The sequence below is a fragment of the Acanthaster planci genome, linkage group LG14 (assembly GCF_054643075.1).
Source record: "Acanthaster planci isolate LZ-2023a linkage group LG14, COTS_SCS, whole genome shotgun sequence".
Classification (NCBI taxonomy): Eukaryota; Metazoa; Echinodermata; class Asteroidea; order Valvatida; family Acanthasteridae; genus Acanthaster; species Acanthaster planci.
This window is the reverse complement of record NC_141790.1, coordinates 7,714,947-7,740,202: the sequence shown is the minus strand read 5'-3', so window position 1 is coordinate 7,740,202 and position 25,256 is coordinate 7,714,947. Positions and strand designations below refer to the sequence as shown.

General features: G+C 42.1%; 2 protein-coding genes across 8 annotated transcripts in view; one reads left to right on the top strand and one right to left on the bottom strand.

Annotated features, from left to right (window-relative positions):
* Positions 1-5,800, bottom strand: part of LOC110985351 (mediator of RNA polymerase II transcription subunit 12-like protein) — a 50,696-nt gene extending 44,896 nt beyond the window's left edge. For all 7 annotated transcript variants that reach the window (XM_087146081.1, XM_087146084.1, XM_087146082.1 and 4 more), the window contains exons 1-2: positions 5,672-5,800; positions 1,383-1,448 (exon numbers count right to left, since the gene is read on the bottom strand). In XM_087146081.1, coding sequence (XP_087002207.1) covers positions 1,383-1,448; positions 5,672-5,764 — 159 coding nt within the window. In that variant the 5' untranslated portion in view covers positions 5,765-5,800. The remainder of the gene's footprint in view (positions 1-1,382; positions 1,449-5,671) is intronic.
* A 3,306-nt stretch (positions 5,801-9,106) lies between these two features.
* Positions 9,107-23,729, top strand: LOC110985343 (uncharacterized). The gene is made up of 6 exons (XM_022246308.2): positions 9,107-9,229; positions 13,367-13,429; positions 15,354-15,446; positions 16,239-16,375; positions 16,916-17,023; positions 17,321-23,729. Exons 2-6 carry the CDS (start codon positions 13,375-13,377, stop codon positions 17,480-17,482), a joined length of 555 nt encoding a protein of 184 aa, XP_022102000.2. The 5' UTR covers positions 9,107-9,229; positions 13,367-13,374; the 3' UTR covers positions 17,483-23,729.
* The last annotated feature ends 1,527 nt before the right edge of the window (positions 23,730-25,256 follow it).

Below are 25,256 nucleotides of genomic sequence, written 5' to 3'. Positions count from 1 at the left end.
ATGCGGGAGTGTTGGAATGGTGTCATCTGAGTAGTCACGCCCATGCTGACACCATGCATTTCAACAGAAACGGATCAATTGTGCTAACTGCATCTAGAACCAAATGCAGACACACCTGCACACGGAAGCAGTGAGTCCCCACCGAAGGACCATCAAGCATGCCATCTGGCGATTCCCGCACAGAGTGAATAGCATCAGGCAATCAACAGAAGCACTGTAGAATGCCTACTTTGTAAATGATTGGGCCTGGTCCCATGGAGCAATGCCACAGAAGTCTCTAGACCACAGAGCTACAAGTATACATGTAATTGCTAGAGTGCTATCTGTACAAAGTGAAGCCTGTTGGGCGTATCCTTGTTTGTGCACAAACCTATGGAAAACTCAAAATCTTGCACGGCTTTGGTTCCGCCATAGAGGTTCTGCATGGCGGTAATTTTTCCGGTAAGGACATTTGTTCCACCGGGATACACATGAGTAGACCTTTTGTACTATCCCTTTGTAACCAAAGCAGTGACTGGAAAGATAGCTGCCATGCGCAACCTCTATTTGCAAACATGCATGCACAAGGCCAAACAAACGCACAACCAGTAATCGAGCATTTTGATTTACTTTGTGTAAACAATGCGAACGCATGCGCATGAGTGCTGCTGTATGCATGTTTTCTGCTGAGGTAGTTTAATGCGTCATGCTAATGACAAAACATCATGCATGTTATTTGCATGTAGAGTACATTATTCAGAATTACTTCCATCTTATATCATCATGTTAGAACTACAAAAATACAAAGTATTCAAAATGCCTGCACCATGGAGATGTCAAAACTTTTCTGTGCAGGGAAAGACGTGCTAGGGCTCTAGTAACAGGTCTAAGCTCCAGAAGTCCATTTAGTTTGATAGCCAGTGATTGGGGGCTTAACCCTAACCACCTGAGGGTTGCTGGACCTAACCTTCCCCAATCACACAAACTTCAAGACCTTGGAAAAACATTCTTATCTCACAGTACCCAATCCCACAGACTTCAACTGTACTCCTGTTGCAGGAGTACCTAATCCCACAAATTCCAACAGGTCTTTACCTGTGTAATTTGTTTGATTGGGTACAGCAGGCCCACTGCACAGTACAAAGAGTACGGACAGGCAGTACCTATTCAAACAAACTCACACACCATCATGCAGCATATCCATCCCCAACTGCTGGGATAAAGTGAGAGGGCCACAGTACCCATTCAGTCAAAATTCCACGGGGTATGTGCAGGCCCACAGCACCCATTCACACAAAATTAAACACCAGATAGTAAGCTACCAGTACCCAATGCCACACACTCACACACTTTACTGGTGTTGAATTCTGTGTGGTTAGGGAAGGTTAGGGTTAACAACTCACCTCGTCAGATGCAAAGGCTGGCTGATTGTTGAATCCTTGCTTGACGTTAGTTGCTGTTAGCTCATCCTAAACAGGAAAGACATGGACCAACATGAACATTAAACGAACAAACCAAACAGAGCATTTTTATTCATTTCTCTGAAAAATATTAGTCAGGATTTCAATGAAGCAAAACCAATTTGCAGTGCTGTTCTGTTCTTCACAAGGCCAGTCAAAAATCCATTCACAAGGCTAGTCACAAGTCCCTTCACAAGGCCAGTCACAAGTCCCTTCACAAGGCCAGTCACAAGTCCAGTCACAAGTCCCTTCACAAGGCCAGTCACAAGTCCAGTCACAAGTCCCTTCACAGGGCCAGTCACATATCCCTTCACAAGTCCAGTCACAAGTCCCTTCACAATGCCAGTCACAAATCCCTTCAAAAGGCCAGTCACAAATCCATTCACAAGGCCAGTCACAAGTCCCTTCACAAGGCCAGTCACAAGTCCCTTCACAAGGCCAGTCACAAGTCCCTTCACAAGGCCAGTCACAAGTCCCTTCACAAGGCCAGTCACAAGTTCACAGGGTGAACAATGACAAAACAATTCTTTTATTGCGGCTCATTTGAATAGCTTGTAAATTGGCTTAAGACTGAATGACTTGTGATGGACCTGTGATGGACTTCCAGGGGCTTGTGATGGACTTGAATATAATACTGCCAAATTACCACTGAGGCCCCAAAAGGTTATAAACGCTTCCTATTACATGGTATCTAAAAACAGAATGGCTGTGGTAGGTAAGGGACAAAACGGAACTCCGAGGGAAGTACTGAGCATCCTGGCGAAATTTCAGCTAATAAAGCCCAGCAGATATCAAAGACTAAAAGTCACCTGTATTTTCTACATCACAAGTCAGGGCCTAGTATCAATGGAGGAGTATACAAAGGGCCATTAACAGATCTATGCCACAGCATGGTCTGTGTAATTAGGACTCCTCATATCACTTCTTTTAACATTTGAACATGGCCGGGCGAAAGTCGAGTACCACAACTCTTCGTAGACCTTCTGTCCCATTAATTTATTTCAATCAAGACAGCTCGTGCCAAAATCAAAACCCTTGGATTTCACCCCCAAATAGTCTTGAAACTGTTCAGTGTGCCCACTTAGGATTCAGTAGGAATTGGGGATTCCAATGGTTGTGGTGAAGTTTACTTTCATTCAAAATGAAATTGCCTGGAAAGATTAAGCTGCAACATCTCAGCCATTTGCTTTTGGGAACTGTATATTTGGGATCCTCTAGTTTCTTGTCATTTTAATCTCGTAAAACTGGCCAGTCCCTCCCCCCAAAGAAAAAAACAAAGGCAATGCTTTCTTTATTACACTGACCCTATATTTTTCGAAATTTTGAATTGTAAATTGAGAGAAAATGTGACTTTCTAATAAACCAGTCATGCAAACTTGAATCCACCATTTAAACCACTCACAATTTCCCGTCATAATTTTCCTCAAAACTCCAAACTCTGCCCTCTTTTTCACATCAACCCTACAGTTATTGAGCAATGAGCATGTCACAATCATGGGTGAAACAAAACATTAGCATGTAGGTCTCCCTTCTGTTTTAGGAACGGGGTCCCCAAATATGTACGATCCCTGCCCTTTGAGGGAACACCCACATGTAGATGAAAGGAATATTGCTGTTTTACACAATGGTTTCAGATAGGAAGCACGTACAGTGTAGGCCTATGTAGTCTAAATCTGGAAAATCATCGCAATCAATGCCATTTTTTTTTATTAAAGAATTAGATCAATGAAGAGATCAGGTACACCAAGAACCGTAGGGCTTGATGTCTACCGCATAAATTCCACATGGGCGGGTGGAGGATGTCAAACCCCACCATGCCCACTGTTCTGGGGTAGAGATCAGGTTCGCCCAAGACAAAGAGCCACGATCTAAAAAACTTTAAAATCAGTAGTCAGTAGAGGTGCACATCACAACTAGAGGACAGTCCCTGTATTCGGAGAAGTCCCTTTATTTGGGGACAAAAACCAGTCCCCTGAAAAAGAGAATGTCTCCTTAAAAGGGGTCTTTTTTTGCAAGCAGGCTTACGTCAAAAAGATCCAAATGCTATTATCGAATTTTTCTCCCTTATTTCCCATTCATATTTAGTTATTTAACAATTAAGTTGTTTTCATGAACTCTGTGTCATGTCACTTGATTAACTACATGTATATCATAAAGAATTGATTTTCAGAAAAATTGTTTTGATGTGATCTTTTCCCCACCCTTTGCATCCTAGACATAAATGGCAGAATTTTTTTTCAAACGGCAGCCTTGGGCATTTGCTTCTGCTGAATCCAATGAACGTATTACTCCAAAGACAAGGACAGTCACCAAGTGATGTGCATCTCTGCTGCCAGTCAAGTGGAGTCACAATAAGCCTATTTCCCGTTGCGTCACCTCATTGATTTTAGCGCCCCCGCGCGAGTAGCCTAAGTGAACAAAGCTAGAGGGGAACAAATTGTCTAAATCAATAACAATTGTGAGCATCCATTCGCCATGCATTACGCAACATTGTCTTGAATTTGTTCCCCTCTGTTAACCCTAACAGTCCTCAGTCCTTCACCTGTTGGAGGACTGAGGACTATTAGGGTTAAATCTTCTGAGCTTGCGCATGATGAAACACGAAAAAGGCAAAGTTATGTAACACGACACGGCACATTTTGCCCAAATACATAATCACACAGACTGAGTTGAATGCCCCAACTCCATTATCATGTAAGCCTAGGCCTACACGCCTTGAACAGTTGAATGGTCGCGTTGTTGGTAGAGTTATTGCTGTCGCAAAATCTCAGCCTAAGTATTTGAATGGAGCAGGTGTCGAAAAGTTTGTGTCATGTGTGTGTCGAGCGAAAACAGTCGGATTTTAACAGATTTGATGTCAGAAATATCACTAAAGCCCAAGAAGTCTTCCTTTGGCATTTAAGAAAGCCAGTAGGCCTAGAAAGGTAGGCCCCTACATGTAGGTGGTGAAAAAGGTATTTTTGGTGAGTCTTTGGAATTTTACTTTACTATATGTAATGTTGTGGTGTTTTCTGCACAATTACTTGATTTTGTTTCACAATTCACTTGTGACATAAGATATGTTAAAGGTGGCGAATCTCACGTGGCGAGTGTTTGTCAGTTGACGTAGCAAAGGCATATGTGAGCGCTTTGTGGTCTGTATACACATGAAATTCTCGGCCCTCAAGTAAATGGCAGAAATGGCGAATGGCAAGGTACACGGCTAACAGTTCTCGTCCAAAGGTGCTGTAGTGTGTTTCAGCTGGCTGAAGCTTTTTGGAGAACAGCTCCCACTGCCACATCTGAAGCATCTGTCATGATGCTCAATGGAGCGCCTGGCTTTGGATGTGTTAGGAGAGTAGCGTTGGTGAGTGCAGCTTTGATCTGATCTTAGCAATCGAAAAGACAGTATCAGCATAGATAGACTTAAAAGTGCTCACTTCGACACTCTTACAATTCCACCTATTCCAACTTCTCAGGATTCTCTTCCAGTGAACGAACCACATCACTCTCCTGACAATACTTGCATAACTCGTTCTGGTTGCCATGTCCACTGGCCAAAACGCTTTGTCACATTTATTCGTTAGCTTTTGCAAACGGGAAAATACCTCAATAGCGTGAGTGAAATCATTAAATAAATGGTTCAGAAAGCGGAAAGGTCAAGAATCATGTCCGTGTGCAAAAGAAATTGCGCCCACAATGATAAGTGGGTGCGCCGAAAATGTTCAGTACGCCGACACGAAATTGCGCATAGGGATGTGTGGCTAAGGATGGATCGGGAGTGAGAGTCGGTGCCACACCAGTGGGGCTAGGCCTATCCCAACTAGAGTGCTACAGTTGGGCCGGCCCAACTTCAGCAGAGAGGTCCTGTGTGCATATGTCCAGCATGTGCCAAAGTCATATCATTTACAAATGTCATGTCATTGGTCATACTCATAGGGCTAGATCATGAAGAGATGAAGTGTCACATTTTAGATGAATTGTGTCAAGTGTGAGACACATTGACTTGGATAATGTTGAGACATTTCCTACAGACATTGGTCAACAATAGTTGGGCCAGCCCAACTGCAGTACTACAGCTGGGACTGTCCCAAATCCAGTGGGGTCTTATGCTATAGTTGGCATTGTCATTATTTAGCCATGTTAGCCTATCACGTGAAATCAACCCTCCAAAAACGCACCAGGATTTCTAAACAGAACCCTAAAACCCCTAAAATTGTCATCATTGATGATCCTAATATGCTTCTACTTGCCTCTTTCTGTTTTGGATCTTGAGGGTAAACGTCCGGGGCCCCTAATCGTGGTCTTTTCAGCGGCCGATTTCCAAAGTGCATGAAAGCCGCCATATTTACGGGCCCGTGCAAAAACGGCTCTGACTTACATGGATTTGAGGCTGCGGCTTGCGCCAAAATATCCAGTTCAGAGTACATGTATGTTAGCCGCAGCCAGATCATTCATACTCTGCCAATATTTTGAGGGAACAAAACCAGTGACAAGTGGAATGCTGCCACCACGGGGTTATATTTTGCTAGTTGTAAAAAGTAACAGGTTCATGAACCGCGTTGAAATTGTTGTGGCACGGGTCAGAGGTTGAAGTAAATTAAACATTGTAAAAAGCATGTCTTTTGCCTTAATTATTGGTAAAGCCTTCACTTTCCACGTTTTTGGCTGTTGGTAAAAATTCGTGCTGCAAAGGACATGGTCCGGGAGTCTTGCCTATCTCACTGTGCACACGCACGTACGCATCTATCAGATTTCCCAGCGCGGTTCAATTCCAGGATAACCAGTGAGCTAACAAAAAGCATCGAAATAAAATTGATGCATGCATAATTTCAATTTAAAGCTTCCAATAATTTTGTAATTTTAAAGCTCGAAACAATTTTGTGAATTCTCTCTAATTTTCTAATGAGAACTTTTGTCACATCTGCACAGGTACACTAGCTGAGACGAGCATTAATTTGAAATGTGTACGACTCTAGACTCATTCTTTTCCAAGAACTGAAAAATTTGTCCCTTTGTTGCACAGCAGAGGTGGGTAACAAGCCAATTTTTGCAAGTCGAAGTCAAATCACAATTGGTCCATTTTTCGACTTTTTCTAAGCCAAGTCATCACATGTCATTTGGTCCAGTAACAAGTCTGGGGTGTAGTATATACGATACACATTTCTGGTCCCTTGCGGCGTGCCGTCGCGTTGCGCCGTCGCTTTCGGACGCCGTCGCCCGTCGCAACGCCCGACTCGCGTGACGCGTCGGCGATCGCGCGTTCAATTTGCTTCATGATGTTCATAGAGGGCACTGTTTTCTTTCATTTCTGTCCACCGTGCTTGCAAAATACATAACATGAGCTGCATGCGTTGATTTTTCTTGTTTTTATTTAATCTATTCATCAATTTGAATTAGTTTCTGTCATATTTTGAAAATAAAAATCCGGTTATTTGTAACCTTACAGATATTTCTCTGTGGTCCATCCTGGTAATTAACTTTCAAATAGTACTTCCGCTCCTGCGGGGCAATTGTCTAAGACCGCAAATTTGATCACGTGTTTAAGAAGTTACCACCCAGCCTGCTCTCTATTATTACACTCAGAATATTCCGTCTTCATTCTTCCTTCAGTTTGAGTCTTCCTCATTAACTTCATGAACGTCACTTCAACTTCACCCTTTTCAATGATATTAGTCCATGTTTCTGAATAAAACACTGTAGACCCTGTTATCACCGTGACGGTGTCTTTTCTTTAACTCTGTTTGGCCACGTATAATTTCACATCAGTTCCCCATGTTACATTACCAAGCACGTAATAATGATTGATGTATTGTAAATGTATCTTAGAGTGGATTTAGAAGTATTTATTAGAAAAATCAGAATAAGAGCAGGAAAAGCTAAAATATTAATTGTTACCGTGCTGACGTTAATATTATTTATTTCCTGGAGACAACTTATGCCGATAGTTGGTCGCGACGATCTTTCATATTACATTTGATTCAAACCAAACCAAACAAAATCAAAACAACCTTTTCTTTAAAACTCATTCTTAATGAAAACACAAAGTTAGAAAGAACACGTGAAAAAGAACAACAGAATCATGATCAAGGCCTGCTACCTACATATATAGACCTTTTCACCCACGTGCGCTACTGTTAACAATTATACCACCACCATGCGTGTGGACCGCCCGGCCCGAAGGCTTGGCCACAGTGATCGTATGGGCCGCTTCACAACCGCGTACAAGCGCACTTGCGAACACTGCGTGTTGACCAGTTTATCTTGAAGCATCACAACACTATCCACTCATTACCATCACAACACATAGTAGTCCAGCACGATTGTGATATCATAGGAAATAGGTCAGTACGGGGACGGAAATGAAAGAAACAGTTTTGGCGCCAGCTATCAAAGGCCAACAGCACGCATTGTGCTAGCGCACGACGCAACATACGCAACATACGACATTGACAAATGTGTGTCGTAAATAGTACACCATATAAGTCAGGTCACAAGTCATTTGATCACAGGTCAAGTCAAGTCACAAGTCAAAAACTGACATCACCCATAGTCGAGTCACGAGTCACTCGACGGTCCGACTCGAGTCCAAGTCAAGTGACTCAAATCTACATGATGTACATACAACACTTTTTTGGGGGGAGGGGCATGGTCCAATTTCCCCACCCCGAAACCGTTAATGAATATAATACAAATAAAAATCTACAAGGGGTGAGGGGAGTGCAAGAGTACATGCAAGCTACTTAACTTTGAATTTGAATGATTAGGGATCGAATATATGCCTAATTCTCCCATCATGGAGGAAGGGCGTGCTCCCATCAACTATAACATTTCCATGGCCTCGACGGAACCCTCCCCTCGATCGCAGTTTATCATAGTGGAAGATAAAATCCTCATTCACAAGTTTTTCCCCGGGAAAAAAATCCAGAATCACTGATAACAGTGACGTTCAGAGAGTATATGTTGTCCTTAATCTTCAGGCTTCGAAAGATTCACTCAGAGTTTCAGAACTGCACCAGCCTTCCTTGAGGACCAACACTCCGAGTCACGGTGGGCGGGTGGGTTCTATTTGGAATGTCAAGAACACTCGATGCTTGGATATCCCGTACCACTCGGTCAAGAACGATAGGTGGCTGTGAACAGAATTAAGTAGCGATTTGTAGTACCCCTTCAAGTTTCAACGGCAAAACGAGCAACTCGTTCGTTTATCGAGACTGTCCTTGTACACACAGGAAGGGTCTTGCGGGCAAGAAGTCTATTTAATTTTGCCAAAAATATTTCTTTTGCTTTTACAGTGCACATTCCATATACACGTATTAATATAATTGCACGGACAATCCTAATTACTGGACAATTTGAATTTAATTTCGTGCTTTCCTCGACGGTGACGTTGTGATCATCTTGCTACATACATTACTGTTTGCAATCACATAGTATAATTTAGCACAAAAAATATAAGTCACATGTAGTATAAGTTAGTAGAAACCATCCAGCTATATATAGCTCTACGTTGTGCCGGCCCTGTTTACCAAATCATGCAAATAATACTATGACGTCAGGAATATTCAGCAGTGCAGTCTAGTACATAGTCTAGTACTGGCCCCGTAGTCTGGTACCCGCCCATCCCTTTAATTTACAACGAAAAAGACTTTGGTCTGATCGCAGACCGGGTAGCACTACATATTTCAGGACAGATGACGCGTAAGTAGTATGACAGATGCTCTAGACAGGCTAGGAACGGCTCGAAGACTGCCACTGCCCTCTATTTCTCGGCGTTCGATTTCACCATTTCACCAAAACTCACTGAAAAGGTATTTTTGACAGTAATTGGATCAAGACGTTTTCTTGGGAATGTTTATGTTCCAGATTAATTGAGATAGGGCCAATGTCTGTACTTAACGATCAGTGGCAAATCGGATCACTGTCTGTTGGCTTGTCCAGTTGTACAGCGTACGGTGTATACAGTACATGTACATATGGACAGCGTCCTGCCACTGTGACAACTTGACAGGCATGACATGCATGATGTACTGCAGTGTGTGCGCGATTAAGCCCAGTCCCTTAAAAAATGGGGCTTAGATCACGGCCTAGGTCATGCTCGGCCTACATTTACATGTACACATACTCCCTTACCGAGTTCATGGAGTTACGGAATTCAAATTCACCGAAAGTCATTTTGTTCCGGAGATCATGGAGATCTCTCCCTTCTGTCATTTCTGTTATATTAAGTATCAAGCAAGGGACTCGGACTGTCACAACTGTTAACCGAAAGCGTCATGATTAGTCAGACTGCCAGGCCATGACGATTTTTTTTTAGCTTGCCCGATCGGGCCGGCCATGCCATAAATTTACTTGCCCGAATTAGATCAACACTGGACCAAGATTTTTCGGAATCCACAATTATTATGGTTATTTAATTTAGGCCTACTGCATGCATGCAGTCTTTTATTAGTCCCCCAAAGAAGTGGTGCTTCCAATTACATGCCTCTTAAAAATAGGGTCGGTAGGTTGGAAATTGTTTTTTTTTTGGTCAGTTTTTTTGTCTTGATTGAATGGCATGAACGGGGACGACAGCTTCCCAACTTATCTCAAAAAGTGATGAACACCTGTCTTAATCTATGTAAAAATTTCTACAGGTGACAATTCACAAGAATTATGGGCGATTCACACAGTGTGACTCAGGCAATCATAACGGCAAACTGGCCAACAATGTATCGCGTGGTGAGCCTGTGTGAGGCATCCAGACTAGTGGGCGGAAAACCTTGTGCCGCGGCAGGAAATTTGTTTTGCTTCAAGTACGAGCAAAACAAACTCAAATTAAACTCATGAACACAGAAAATACACTCAAAAATTGCAAATGTAAGTATGAAAATATACAAAAACAAGCATTTTAACGTGAGAAAAAGTTATTGAAAGATATTTTGTGAAGACAGAAAAGACATCAGCTTTTCTGGACTTGCCCAAACGGGCACATCTAGTTAGAATTTTAAATGAAAATTTGATTGCCCCGGGCTATCGGACAGGCATTTCGTCGCGGCCTGCAGACTGCCATGACTGTGCAGTGTAGCCAAGGCTGTGTCTACTCTTGGGCACGATGGGTCGATCAACATGATGCCACAATCCTGCTTCACTATCACCAGGCCTATAACTTTATAGCCCAAGTCAATCCTGTGTAACATATCCAATTTTACTTTCACTTTTTTCAAAGCAATCTTCCACAATGGCGAATTAGAAAGAAAAGGCACTTGGCTCCGGTGGAATTATTGTTAAATCATACAAGAAGATCAACAGATCACCCAAAGAGCAAGCAATCATGTAGCCCAGGTTGGACGTCGTCTAGGCCCTAAATGCACATTGCATTGCGACTAACATCCAGGGTATAAAAGTCCTCCTACAATGTTAAATTTTTTTCAACGGTTTTTGCGCACGTTTACCTGGGGGAAGACAGCTCAAATGTTGTTTACAAGTGCCTTGTATCCCGAATTCCATAAATGCTGTGTTGAAATTACAAAATTTGCCTGCGGAAACTCCATGCTTTCCGTCGTGATTCATGAATGATCTATGTTCATCTTGTAGTACACATTTGCACATGCGCAAAATAGCCTCCAAGCTTGGCCTACATTCTGTCAGTTATATTGTCTAAAGCTAGGTGTAGGTCTTCGTTCCATTGGAAATTCGTGGAGAGGCGCAGACAACAGACCTAGCCGTAGCTTTTAGAAGCCTGTTTTGGACATGGCCTTATCTGCGACTTCTTTACGCCCACAGCTCTTCTGCAGTCGGTTACTATGCATTTCACAAGTATGCGTACCAAACGAACATAGATCATTCACGACAGAAAGTGGGGAGTTGCACCAAATTTCCTGCACAATACGTTGTCCGCGGGTGTGTTTACTAATCTCAACAGAGCATTTATGGAATTTTGGGTACAAGGCATTTGTGAGCAACATTTGAGCTGTCTTCGCCAGGTAAAAATGTGAGAAAAACCGTTGAAAAAAAATTTGCATTGTAGGAGGACTTTTGTACCCTAGACGTCAGTCGCAAGTGTAAATGAAGACAACGGCCAACCTGGGCTAGCAATCACACTGATTGGCTACATGTAATTACACACGTTGTGTACAAGTAAGTCCGTAGGCTAGTGTTTTGGCTGTCACTTCATAAATTCCAAGATTAAATGTTGGAAATTTTGTATATGAAATTTTCTTTATTAAAATTTTTTGTCAAAGTGAAAGTTTTTTTAGTTTTTAATCAATTTTCCACTGTCTCTCATGCACTGCCAGAGACTGTCAGTGGGGCCCAGGATGTGGAGGTACATATAGCTATGGTTTTCCAGCATCTGGGCCCCATTTATGGAGCCAGTAATGGTCGAGTATTGGGCCAGGGCTAATAATGACCAAAAGAAAGACTTCCATTTATGGATGCTACAAATTTTCCCTGCATTGCCTCATTAGCCATCTGAAGGCAATAAGATGCCCAAGAAGTCAAATTTAGCAGTGAAAATATTGAGATACAGTCACTTAGAAAAATTAAAAATTTTCAGACCCGTCACATGTTTGTTTGTACACAGGGTGTCAAGTGGCAGTTGTATATGGAAATCTTTCCAGTAAAAGTTGAAAAAGAAACCACTTGAGCTTCTAAGTCTGTACACATGAATTTTGTCTTTGTTGATTTTGTCAGCATAAGAGCCTCAGTTCTTATCTAACGTTACCCTTGGTCTCTTGGCTCAACTTGTAAACATGTTACGCTGCAATTCAAGCATCAGTCCCAACTATACATGTACATGTAGATTGGACGGTCCCAAATATATTGACGCAATTTTGGCTGACTGAAATATTGTCAGCACATCTCGGCCGAAAACTTCTCCTTCTCCAGGCTTTTGCGGCTCACACCTGACAGAATTCATCAAAAATATGCCTACCTTTTCATGTCATCTACACCGTATGGCATTAACCAAAAACTGGATTCTGCTAGCATTTGTTGGTGATTCAAAGTGGCATTTTGTACACTGTAGTTGGGTTAGCCCAACTAGAATGTACAGCACAGAGTGCCAGTGTGTGCCATACACGTAACGTGCTAAAATGGTCTCGTTCATATCAACAACTTGTGCTTACCCAGGGTGGCACATTTTCAATGAATTATATGTGCATGTATCTCAGGAGTGAGCTGCATAAACTTGGAGAAGGTTGAGCAATATTTTGAAAGAAATTTGACGACCATAGTTGTGGCAGCCCAACTGTAATGCTACAGTTGGGACAGACACTTTAGTTGGGGCGTAACACTCACACTGGCTCACGTACTACAGTTAGGCTAGCCCAGCTACAGCACTATAGACTTAAGACGATTGGGATATTTACAGTTTGGGGGTAATATACATGTATATGCATGGGTATACATGTACAGGTTACTCAGTAAACCTTCAGTTTCTGTATAGGGTCCATACAGTGAGTACACGGTTTAAAACATAAGGGCTATTCCCAGCCTTGCTTTCCTCATGTTGCAGGGTCTTGTGTAGAATTATTGGAGCATCATAAGGTTTGTAACCTTTGCTTGAGTTGAGACGTTATGCAATGTAATTCCACCAAAAAAGTGGAAATGACGTCTTACACTCAGAAATATTTGCAAAAGTGGCAATGTTGGCTCTTGAAGCCAAACTGAGACTCCAGTTTGATGTAATTTGTTAATGGTCAGCTATTTTGTTGACAAGTGGGGCTACATATGCTAGTAATAAGGAGATAATGGACAAAATGAGTGGTACTAAGTGAGAGAAAAATCGTTGTATGCCTGTCATGCCAGCGGGCGTGTTTGTATCACTTGTGGTGACACTTCCATTTGACATGTTCCCATTTGTCCGCGTTGGAGTTTGCGTCTTGATTGCATTGCTCTCTGCCTTGCTCACATCGATATGGAAACCAGGCTTACCTGTGTGTTGCTTACCTTCATTTGTTTTGCAGTGGGAAAGATGAACCCAGCTTATCCACCCCAGCCATATCATCAGCCCACTGGGCCGCCGCCACGTAAGTTTTTGTCTGGTTATTCAGATGCGTCTTCTTCCACATAGTGTTCAAAAGGGGAAAAAAGTAAAAAAAGAATCCCGCGTCTGGCTACCACTTATCTTCCCCGATCAGACTTGGGAAGTACCCAAAAGTTTCAACCTGATGATGAAATTTAGGAGTGGACGATATTTGGAGCTTTCAAACAACTGGTCTCAGGTGGTGGGCGAATGTTGAAATCTTTCTTATGGTACATTAACGGAAGACAGGGAACTCTATAGTGTGGCGTCTTTTGATTTTAAAATGCCACTGTTGGATGCACACTGTACAGGGGCGCAATGAAACAAAGATAAAAAACTTACATTTACTTGAATAAGCAAGAAGATGGTTAGTTACAGCATGAGAGCTTGAATTTGGTGTTATTGTATTGGAACCAGGCCAAGCATCCCCTGGTCAGTTCATCAATTTGTCTGCAGGTCTCAAGATCTAGTGTACCATGTAGCATAACAGTAAACTGTCAGGGGAAACCTCAGGGGAATGGACAAAAACTTTTAGTTATCCGGATTTTGAGCTAATGAAGTTCCCGAGTCTTGCCCACACATACATGCACAGTGTAACCCTACTTGCCCTATGGTGGCTGTTGGAGACATTATATGTGATGGTTATTTCCTTATATCCAAGAAGATTTCCTGTGTTTCTTATGTAAATGTTTCTGTTTTACTGATAAATAAAACATAAAGCATTAAAGCTTTTTTGTTCTTCCGTTCGGTGCCTACTGCGGTATGAAGCGCACAGCCCTGTGCTTGCTCCATTGACCGGGGCCGGCCAGGCCCGGAGTTTTCCTGTCTGTCCACGTTTGTCCACATGTATGATCATTCCTCTTTAATCGCTTGAGGGTGCAACATTTTGCATTTCAAAACATTCGAGCATAAAATAAAAATGTTTGTGCGTTTTTGTTACTCTTTTCATTCCTTTACCTTTCCTTTTTTTAAAAATTCGGTGAAATTTGGCAACGCAAAACAGCATTTCCAGCACCACACCAGGAGCGCATGTCAGTCAGAATGTGAGCAGTGCACGAGTAATGCAATTGGGCAGGTGGCAGCCAGGCTTTAGCCTCGGCATGCACAAAAGTTCCTTCAGTGTGGTCTACCGTAACAAATCAACAATTAAACTGCGTGCATGCGGGCTACAGTTGGGCCATGATGGCAATCAGGCTTGCTTGAAAGTTGGGATTTGTTTAGGTTGTGGTCAGGAGGAGTTGATTTAAATGGCACTGGCAGCAAGTATGCTCGTGTCCTCACACAAAAAGACAAAGTGCAGTTTGAGTCATAATTAAAGTCTCCGCATTCTTTTTCCACTCATTATCAGTAATTTGGCGGCGGTCTTTTTGGATTGACCCTTAAAAAATTTGAGTTAAGGGGATGTAGTGGTGTGGGCATTTTGAGTTACGGTGGTATTTTTGTATGTAAAAGACTATTCTTTTGGCGGGAATGAAGAATGTCTTCGAGATACGTGGAGGTCCGAGTTAACCGACTTTGAGTTTACTGTACTTAAAAACATGAAGAAATAAAGAAATTGTAAAAAATCTAAATCCTTAAAATGAGGTACAGTGTAGCTCTATGGTTAAAATCAGTCTGAATTCAAATGGAAATGATTTAGTGTACGTTTTAGTCTGGTTACGGTACATGTTAATGTAGATTTTTAAATGGGTCTCTGACTTTGTAAAATGTTCTCTTGAAATTGTTGATTGACCGGGATACAGATTCTAATATTGTTAGAAACAGCATGTGCAACGTAGGGTAAAATACTGTAATTTTCTAAGGATGCACAGTGCTATTGGGATAAAGTCAAGCTTTTGAATAGTATGGGAGTCTTTCAAAGATATACATGTACATGTATATATGCAAGTTGGTATAGTCGCAGTCTTCCTTGGTGTTTTACGATGCAGCGTACAGTGCCCCCACCAATGCTGGCCAGCCTCCGCCCATTGGATTCAACCCTAACCTGTACGCATCTCCTCAACCTGCCTATGCACCCACAAGTGAGTGATATTTGTCAAGATTTCGAATTGTATTTTCAAGGATGTGGGTTTTAGATAATTTCAGATTTACTGAATAACCTCTCATTTTGATGGGCGACATGCTAACAGTATAAAGCTACAACACATGCAGCTTCAAATGGTTTGTAGGACCCACATGTACTGTTGTAGTCAACTGAGTGGCTTGGTGGCCACAGTGTCTTATAGTTGCTACAGCACAGGTTAGGGCTGTACATTGAGGTGGTCGTCTCTATCGTAAATCTTCCTGCAAGTCCCCACAAGTCCAATCATAAGCCATCCAGTCTTAAAGCAGGTCCCAAGCTGTCCAAAGGAACTGTGACCCATTGTTGAACCTGTTGCTTGTGAATGGGTTTGTGACTGGACTTGTGATGGATTCAACCCATCCCTGGTACGGGCAGCCTATCCACCCCGAGCTGAAGTGCACCCCCCAATCGGCGAAAAGGAAAGACAGGTGGTTACATGTGGGTTCTTGTACGCGTTCTGCATTAATGCAAAGACCATACATGACAGAGTAAATTAGTTACACGTACTTGGCGTGCTCCACGTCTAACGTGCATATACTTGCGAGCCTCATGGCACACCTATGCGGTGAGTACCAAAGAAAGCACGCCCTCTTTTGTTCCTCTCGTGGTTAAAATTAGTATTAGGCATACTTATGCTGAACACTTGTACACATTACCCTTGTTGGCTTAAGTGAATGTGGTGACGTGCAATGTGATATTTTGTTTACTATAATAACCACTCTCTGGGGTTTGCCCTTTGATTTGTACACAGGTCACTATGCCGCGGCTGCAGCCCCACCAGTGGCCCAAGCTGCGCCCCCACCTGCAGCTTATTCTGCTTACAGTTCCGCCCCGCCCCCAGCCCCAGCATACATAACCCAGGCTGCGGTCCCATACAATGCATCAGGGGTAAGCTGACACATTGAGAACTAAACAGTAAACACAGCAGTTGTCGAGTCTCTGAAAGACCACGACAAGCCATCCTGTTTCAAGTTAACCAGAAATCCAGTGGCTTATGCTTGGATTGTGATCGGCGTGTTATTTACATGTAATGGACCGACACATTAAGCCGCATCCCATTGTGTTCTGGCCAATCACAGCCGTGATTTATGTCTGACATGCGTGCCCAAAAGTCTGACTTGAGTGCACGTACATTATGATGCACATAGCTGGAATGTGTAGTATGGCATTGAAGAAGAACATGTGTTAAGTGCCCACATGCACAGTGGGCGGGGCTTACTGGATCAGTCTATTACATGTAACTGGTGATTGACTTGTGACTGATTTGGGAGTGACACGATTGACTTTAGTTGGACAAGATGAACTTGTAATTGGTTTGAGATTGACTTGTGATTGGTTTGACTTGTGATTGACCAGAAGTCTTTCAGACAAACCAAGGCACTGTCTTTCAAGCTTATACAGATTGGACTGTTGTCCCGTTTGTTGCAGGCGTACAACCCCAACCAACCTACGTACATCCATCCTCCCCCGCAGCAGCCAGTGTCCAACCTGACCGTTGTCCAGCCCACTCGGACAGTATATGTGGCCAATCCGGGGGTGAGGCACTCATTTCCACAGGCACAGTTGATTTAAATCTAACTAGTGCTACCATGCATTGCTTCTTTGAATGTTAACCACGCAGTGGTCTGCAGCACAGGGCTAACTGCCAGTTGGATTCTTATTGCATTAACTAGTCATCCTTGCTTAGAACAATGGTGGATGTGTAGTGGGTCATGTTGGTCGTTGAGATCACCCTATAGATCTTAAGACAGTGAGTCACTGAATTGCATATTGATATTAAATGGTTCATAACAGTTTTTACCTTCATCGGTTTTTCTTGTGTGAAACCACTAGCCGAGCCCTGGTACCAGTGCCGGTCTGGGCTTCTTAGCTGGGGCCGCACTGGCGGGCAGTCACCACCACCATCACCATCACGGATTTGGCCACCACGGTGCTTTCGGACACCACCACCACCACCACGGATTTGGTCACCACGGATTCGGTCACCACTGCTAGACTACGCACGGGCCCTTCCCCATCAGGTTGGCCCCCCTTCCTTTGTCGACCAAACTGTGATGGGAAATCTGCGAAGAGTATAAACTGCAGGCTTAGGTATGGTCACAGCTGGGTGGCTCTGTCTGAAGTGTTCAAACAGAAATGCAGAGATTGTGGAGTTACTGAGTGTAGACAGTCTGCAGATTTCTTAACGAAGAGCACTTTTAATTACCGACCGTACCGTTCTTGTTATTCAGATCAGGGTTTATCGTCTTGTATCCGGTCAAATCTCATGTGATCTGAGATACGTGACTGGATGAAACTGGATAAAACCGGATGAAGCTAAAATTAAGGCGGGTATCTGCTGCCTGTAGACATTTGGACTTGGCAAAGTCTTACCTGGCTGTGTCCTTGAGTAGCATTTGGATAAGATAGTGGCAGAACTAAGATTTACAAATGAGGCGCTTTGGAAAAGTTTGGCATGATGTTATTCATTATCACCCTCAAGATCACCAAAGATAAAGATAATATTGCACACAAAAGATCCTCTAAAAGTAGTTTATAAAAAAAGAGAAGCAAGTTTAACTCAAGATTACAACTCCGGAAATTAAATATTATTTCTCGCTGCTCTGTTTGCAAAGGGCAAGGTCACTTTTCTCAAGAGGAAAAAACAAAACGGTAAACTACACTTTGAGAACAAACTTCCTGTGCTTCTGTTTTAAGAAGATTCCGAGCAAATATGTATTTTTCCAAAGATTAATGGCGGGATCAAAGTTGAGCAATGTGCGGTGTAAGTGTGTTTGCAGAAGAATGGATATTGTTGTGACCCATTGGTCTATCATGTTCAAACTATGCCTTATTATACATACAATATGTTGCCCGGCAATGGGGGAACTAGTGCATGCCTATGTGCCCTTAGAGACTATGCATGACCTGGTGCTCACAAGGTTTGCTTAGACAAGCACTAGCTCGTCAGTGCTGGCCAATTTGTGTTTTTGTATTAACACACACTGGTCTGTATTGCAAAAAGCTGCCACTCTTGCAGTTTTTGGTTTTCAAACAAGCAGAGAAACTCTGGAGTGTAATAGATGTATTTAAATGGCCAATGTGAAGTCACATGTGAATTAATATGCGACTAGTTTGCATCTCAATGATGCATGTATTGTCACCGGACTAGTTCGCATACAACCAATTGTTGTGTACACTAGGGCCAATCTGTTTCATATCACCTACATGTAAATTTCAGAAAAGTCATCTGATTACTGACATCAGATGGACGAAGCAAAAACAAATGCCTTTGGCATCGTACCAGCAGGCAAAAAATTTGAGCTCCCACCTGCTATCTGCCCCGAGCGGAATCAAGAGAGGGCACAAGGTTCCTAGCAACGACGGCTTCTTTGGTGACAACTCTACTTCTCTGGTTCACAAACGACTATGAAATGCACATGTTACAGTTGCGTGGCTACCAACCAAATGAACACTCCCCACCAACATGGCTCTTTTCAACTGATGAGGCAGTGCTTCTGCTCTAGGCAGATTATGGCCCTCTGAGTAGCTTAACCCAGCGCCCCCCCATGCCTTGATGCACTTTCAAAATATAGGCCTCATGAAATATAAAAGTTGTCACTGATGCAAAAGGTTAACACAAAAGGTAGCTTTTCCTGTGCCCATATCTTGCTTTATACCAATTTCAGCTGGGAACTCAGATTCGTGATTTTTGCATTGAAAGACTCACAAATGCACTGTTCAATCCCAAGAACAATGCATGGCATATTTTAACTAACCAAGGATTAAAAAAACCCAAATAAGAGGGTTTTTGTAAAATTGACTATTTTTTTAATCTTAAAATTTATATGCGGACCTTGCTTGAAAATCGAAACAACAAACGTTGACACATTGACTCAATAGAGTAGCCATAACCTGTGACGCAACTATGGGAGTGGGGCACAGTGGGGGGTCTATGCCCCTCGGGGGATGTCCATGCCCACCCTCCCCTTTGAAATGTTGAAATTTAACAATATATTATCCAAGCTAACTTGTTCACTTCCACTGCATACATGTACATGAAAATAATTATATGCATCCTGTGTTGCCCCCCGCAGCAGTCCCCTCCCCTGGTTATGCCACTGACCCAGATCATTTCTGATCTAGCATGACTCTATTTTACTTTCTAGGGACCTGCAGTAAGGGGGTCAAGGTTAAGTTGCTTTATATTTAATAACGTTTCTGTCTCCTCTAAAAACGAAATGCAACAGTTGGTACAATTCAGGATGCACTGTGCTCCAAGACTTTGCCTTAAAGAGACCAGTTTACTAAACGTTTCGGCAGTTACTGTGTTTAACATGCATTTAACATGAACTTTCCAACCATTCTTTTAATTCACCGGCAGTACATGTGTACCAGACGGACGGCTTCTCTGTAAATGTATTCACTCTTGATTTCGCACACGTGCATATTCCACACAAAACGGTTTTGGTTGAAAGGAGCAGTGTTAGGTGCACAGTTTTTTCCTCAAACAGTTTGTGGTTGCCTTTTTCAGACACATTGTATTTTGAGAGTCCTAACTTAGTTTAGCATTGTGCCACAACACATACGTTATGTACCTAGTGTGGACATACCTTTGTTTTCATGGAGGTTAGAAAAACCCAGTGGGAATTCTTCTTTTTTCTTGTACTTGGAGCATTCTTGTAAGCTGGATTTTAATGCTTTCCTTGGCTGTTCTTCTTTATACTATGGATGTCCTCCAAATGCCTTTAAAACTTTTTTTTCAGAAAGGAGATAACCTTGCTAGGACCTGGCTTGGTCCAGACAAGGTTCACACAACCTTCATCATGTGGATCTCCTTTATTCACGGGTCCACACTAGGTATGTAGGGTTGGCACATGCTCGACAACATTTGCACCGGACCACTCACAAACAAAAATGTTCAGCAAATGTCCTCCATTGTTAGCAATCCTAAAGAGGAAATTACATGTATTGAATTTTGACAAATTTAATCAGCAAATCTCAAGTACATGTATGTACAGTTCCATCATAGAGCTATATAGTACTAGAGTGCTACCTTGTTAAATTCTGTACATGGAGAAACTTGGAAGGCCCCTTGACACAGACATTTTAAATTCATGCGTGTTTCTATCGTACATGATGCCATAATTTGGAATGAATTCCTAATTATGTGCAAGTACACGTAAGTACAGAATTCTTAAATAACACATGTAGCCTCTTTTCTGTCATTTGATTTAGAATTCAAAGCGCATATATGCCCATGTTTTAGTTGTTTATGTGTACATCAAGCAAAACTAAACAGTCATTTGCTAGCCATGACCGATCGTTTTAAAACACAGATGCAGATATGCAAAGCACTGTACAAAAGCGGTTCGGAATTTACATTTTCCCGTTGGTTTGTGCTCAAACATGGATGAGCCCCGCAGGCTTCACTTTGCACAGCGAGGCAGCACTCTAGTAATTCTATACATGTACATGTATCTACATGTAGCTCTGTGAGTTACGGTGGTCATGTTTCCACAGGTGCATCCCACGTGCACCCGGTATGACATGGCATACATGCCTTGTTAAACCCACAGTATAGCCAGATTTTGTATCAGTACTTTATTAGCATTGTCGGTTGTGAATAGGCAAGGATGGTGTTTCCATCCGAAAGGTGAACTGCAAATGGGAAGTGTGAGGTGTAATGGCAAAATCTGTTAGAGTTGCTTGTTGGTTCAGCCCCTTTTCAGATGTCATCACAATATTTGCAAGACAGTTATTGTTCCATTTTTATGGAAGCCCCATTCACAATTCATCCTTTTTTGCAATCAACTCAACCCTAAGGACGGCACAGTACTGAATCGACAACTGATAGGAATGGTACTGAAATACATGTAGAGGTGAATTGTGTGTATGTCAAAAAAGCACTGAGCGAGCAATTAGAGCATATTAATGCAGTTTTTATAATGGGTTTCTATATAATTTTATATTAATAACTCTAGGATCTTTAATAATCTCTGTAAAATCTGTAATTCTGTTTTAGTCTTTACAAAATAGATTCTGTGTTCATATTTTACTATCGTGAATGTTACCTCTGTGCAACAGTGTTGTATTCTGAAGTGTTTTTTTTTGTCCTTGGACTCGTAGCTTTCACCAGCAATACTTTAGAAATGTAACATTGCCTGGAGGGAATAGTGAACAGTTTAAAAGACACAGGTTTTAAAATTGACCGATATAATACCTGGGATTTGGTAGAGCCAGCTCTGTATTCCAGTGGTGCATGAGCTTAATAGGCAGGTGCCAAGACTCACTGATTTTTTTTTTCTGTTGGGATGAATCACAGGGGTTGCATGTACAAAGATCTATGGGGTGCCATGTAGCAAAAATCGTTATTGCAGAATTGGCCGTTGAGATGGTTATCATCAGTATGAGCGGATACCATTTCACTGCAGACATTTCTTTGGCAGGACAGGGGTGACAATAATTGAATCTGTAATCTGTAGTTTTTGGTCATAAATTTCCACCTTCCCAGAGAGAAAAGATGGAAGTGCACAAAGCTTGAGCATTGAAAAAAAAATACCCTCAGCAGAACAAGGCCAGGGGAATTTCGTACATACTTCCTTCAATTTCACTAGTACCCGCCGTGAGTTTGTCCTCATGCATATATGTGTACAGCACATAAATCGTGTAGCAATAGCCAAGAGTGCAGGTGGGGGCTGCTCATGTGCAGTTGGAATACGGTCCAGTCCAGGACATGACTCAAAAAAGAAATACTGTTTTGATCTGAATTGAGCCACTTGTATGAAAGACATCCACTCACGTGTGCAGATACAGTCAAACCTCGTTAATACAAGATTCTGCTGATAACAAGGAAATTTTTAGGTCCCAATCCTTTGTTTTTCAATGTTTTTATTCCTGACACTACAAAGTTCCTGTTATAACAAGGTAATTTGCCAAGTCCGAAGGACCTCATATTAACGAGGTTCGACTGTACATGTATTTGATATGCCTCGGTCACAGTTGTGCAAACACAGCTGGAAATTGACTAATATGCATGCTCGCATGGATGAGTTCTCCACTCGTCGCAAGCAGTGTAAGGGAATGCTTACAATCAATATCTCTTGATTAACTAACATGGATCTGGGCACAACTGCATGGTGAGGTTTGGCAGAAATTGTCATTGTGGATTTATGCCATCCGGCTCTAAGCAAAATTTAGCTGGGAACTAATCAGAAGCAGCATCATGTGGTCCCCCCCCCAAAAAAAGGTGAAAGCCAACACTGTCTGTTTTAAACATGAAATGTCAACTGGCGGTATTTATAACTTGTGTGGGTTTTAAAGAGATTACTTGTGGCATGACGATGCTTTCTATTCTATCTTATTTGCTTTCGGCAATCCAGAGATATGTTCCGGTAAACAAACACACACTTACCTTACATACCTAGTGTCGACATTCCTTTCTTTTTATGCAGTTAAGAAAACTCAGAGAAAATAGTCGTTCTTCTTGGGCTGGAAACAAGATTTTCAGTTGGCTTTTTGTACAAGGTTTCCTTGACTATTCCTCTTCCTTTTACGAATGATGACCCCTACCCCAAAATGCCTCTAATCTTCTTTTTCAGAGAAGGGGAAATGTCCTGTGGACATGTGTAAGTCCACAGACCTTCCTCCTTTCCTGCATGTGTGGACATCTTTTGTTCACAAGTCCACACTTGGTATGTAAGTTTAGTGCATGAAATCAAAACTGACTTTTGGCCACCTTTATAAAGAGGAATACTCAGAAGCATGCCCGTCAAAATTAAAATGTAAAGGTGAAGTGTGCATTTTGCGATTTGATGTAGGTCTTGTGATCAGACTTGAAAGTTGCACAAGCTGACTCGCTTGCATTTGCTGGGCATGTATCCGGATCACCAATGGCAAAATCAAACCAAAAGTGTTATCTATAAAACTATATAGGTTATAAAACTGCTCGTACCTGGGGGGGCAGGCTGCATATTACATGAATTTTGGTCGAGAAACATATTGCTATGAAGCACAGTCCAGCAAGTGCATGTTCTGATGTGCCACATGAATGTCTACGCTTATCAATTCTATGAAATGGGCTCCCAAGTATGTGTATAAAGTGTTGGAGGTATTAAAAATGACAATGGCAAGGCCATGGCACTGCACTGATGGTAACTGGCATTATTGAGTTAACATACATTGTACATGTAGGTCTTTAACATGCTTCATAAACCATGTGCATTTTGCTAGCAGGCACTAGTAATTAAATTATTTACTTTAATTATTGTTTCCTGAATATCTTATTTTCAGATTTTCTTGCGATTGTGTTCCTTTTGGCTAACTGTTCTAGGAAAGTTAATTTTGTTCTCTAGGCTTTGTTCAAAAACGTTATACAGGTAATATTTTTTAGAAAAGGCCTTTTATAGAGTTTGTTGCACATATGTGTTAAAGAATTCAAGGATATCATGTTTGAAAATAAAGAAGGCCAGTGTAAATAAAGTCAAGCATGTTTTGGGAAGAAAATGAAAGAGGGCAAAAATAATTCAATGAAAAAGTTATGTAGCATGGTCACATGTGAGCAGCACCACAGTGGCCTACTGGTGTGAACCATATGAACCATGTTGACTGGGTTTATGTCAGCTGCTGGTGTAGGAACTACACGCATATTGCTTTGTTAAGCACAGAGCAGGCAACATGCATGCACATATACACGTACAGCATGTCAAGTTCAATCGTAGTTCTGACATGCACCCTGTGGACCCATGTTCATATAACTGAAACCAGTGTCAGTTGAAATGATGAGCTAGTGGCCAAGCACAGACCATACACGCTTCTATACATTCAGATGGAAACTGGTGGTATTTGTGCACATTCAGATGAAAACTGGTGGTTCAGTATGCACGGGCATCACGCATCAACGAGCCCGGATTTCCATGGGAATGGCACAGTGTGAGCGTGTGGTTGTTTGTATGCATCTTGCGTGGAGTGTGCACAATCACGTGCAGTTTCACACATCTGTAATATACACACCTGTATACATGTACAGCATTCATGTGGGACCTGGATTCATTGTGTTCTTTCCGTTATTGTCAACCAAGCCTCTCTGCGTGTGTTTGTCACTGGCTGTGAATGAAGCAGACACCATACAATATGCATACATGTAAACCAGCCCAAGCATGTTGATGTCATGAGTTCCAGTCTTGGCTCAAGATGCATTTGGGTCATTCTGTAAATTTGAGGTGCACTAAATTCCTTTCCTGTCCCTGTTACATGTACATCTGTCAACTGATTTTATATTAAAGTTGAGAGCACATTCTTTATTTCCAATTTCCATTTCCAAAGAGGGATTAAGAAATTGTAAACAGGTAAAAATACATTGAAGTCAAGTTCAGTGACATATCCCCTTGTCAAATTACACGTTAGGTGTATTTGTGACAGAAAATATCACTGAAACGGACCTGAAGTTTATGAAATGATCCATTTACATGTAGCAATGCAGTATTTCGGCATGCAAGGGCAATTGACTAGGTCAGTACTGGGCCAGAGGAACATGCATGTCTGTTTGCTTGAGCTCTCACAGAGTGGTCTGCCAGGCAGTGCAATCTGCTCTTCATGCAGGGAGAAGATAGGCCCTGCTTCCCAGAAAGCCAAGCCCAGCCTGCTTTTGTAAATACCAAGTGAGCTAGAATTGTGTGACAAAACTGATGGGTGAACTGCACAGCATAGATACACATTTATCCTGAAAGAGACTGGTTTAAGATTTTGATGCAGGATATATTTCCAAGTATTTCCATGGAGTTGAACGTAC

Excerpts from the sequence above, each read along its gene's own strand:
- LOC110985343 (XM_022246308.2), top strand. The coding sequence starts at position 13,375 with ATGAACCCAGCTTATCCACCCCAGCCATATCATCAGCCCACTGGGCCG. Across the intron at positions 15,447-16,238 it reads ACCTGCCTATGCACCCACAA|GTCACTATGCCGCGGCTGCA; the intron begins GTGAGTGATATT and ends ATTTGTACACAG. Across the intron at positions 17,024-17,320 it reads TATATGTGGCCAATCCGGGG|CCGAGCCCTGGTACCAGTGC; the intron begins GTGAGGCACTCA and ends TGAAACCACTAG.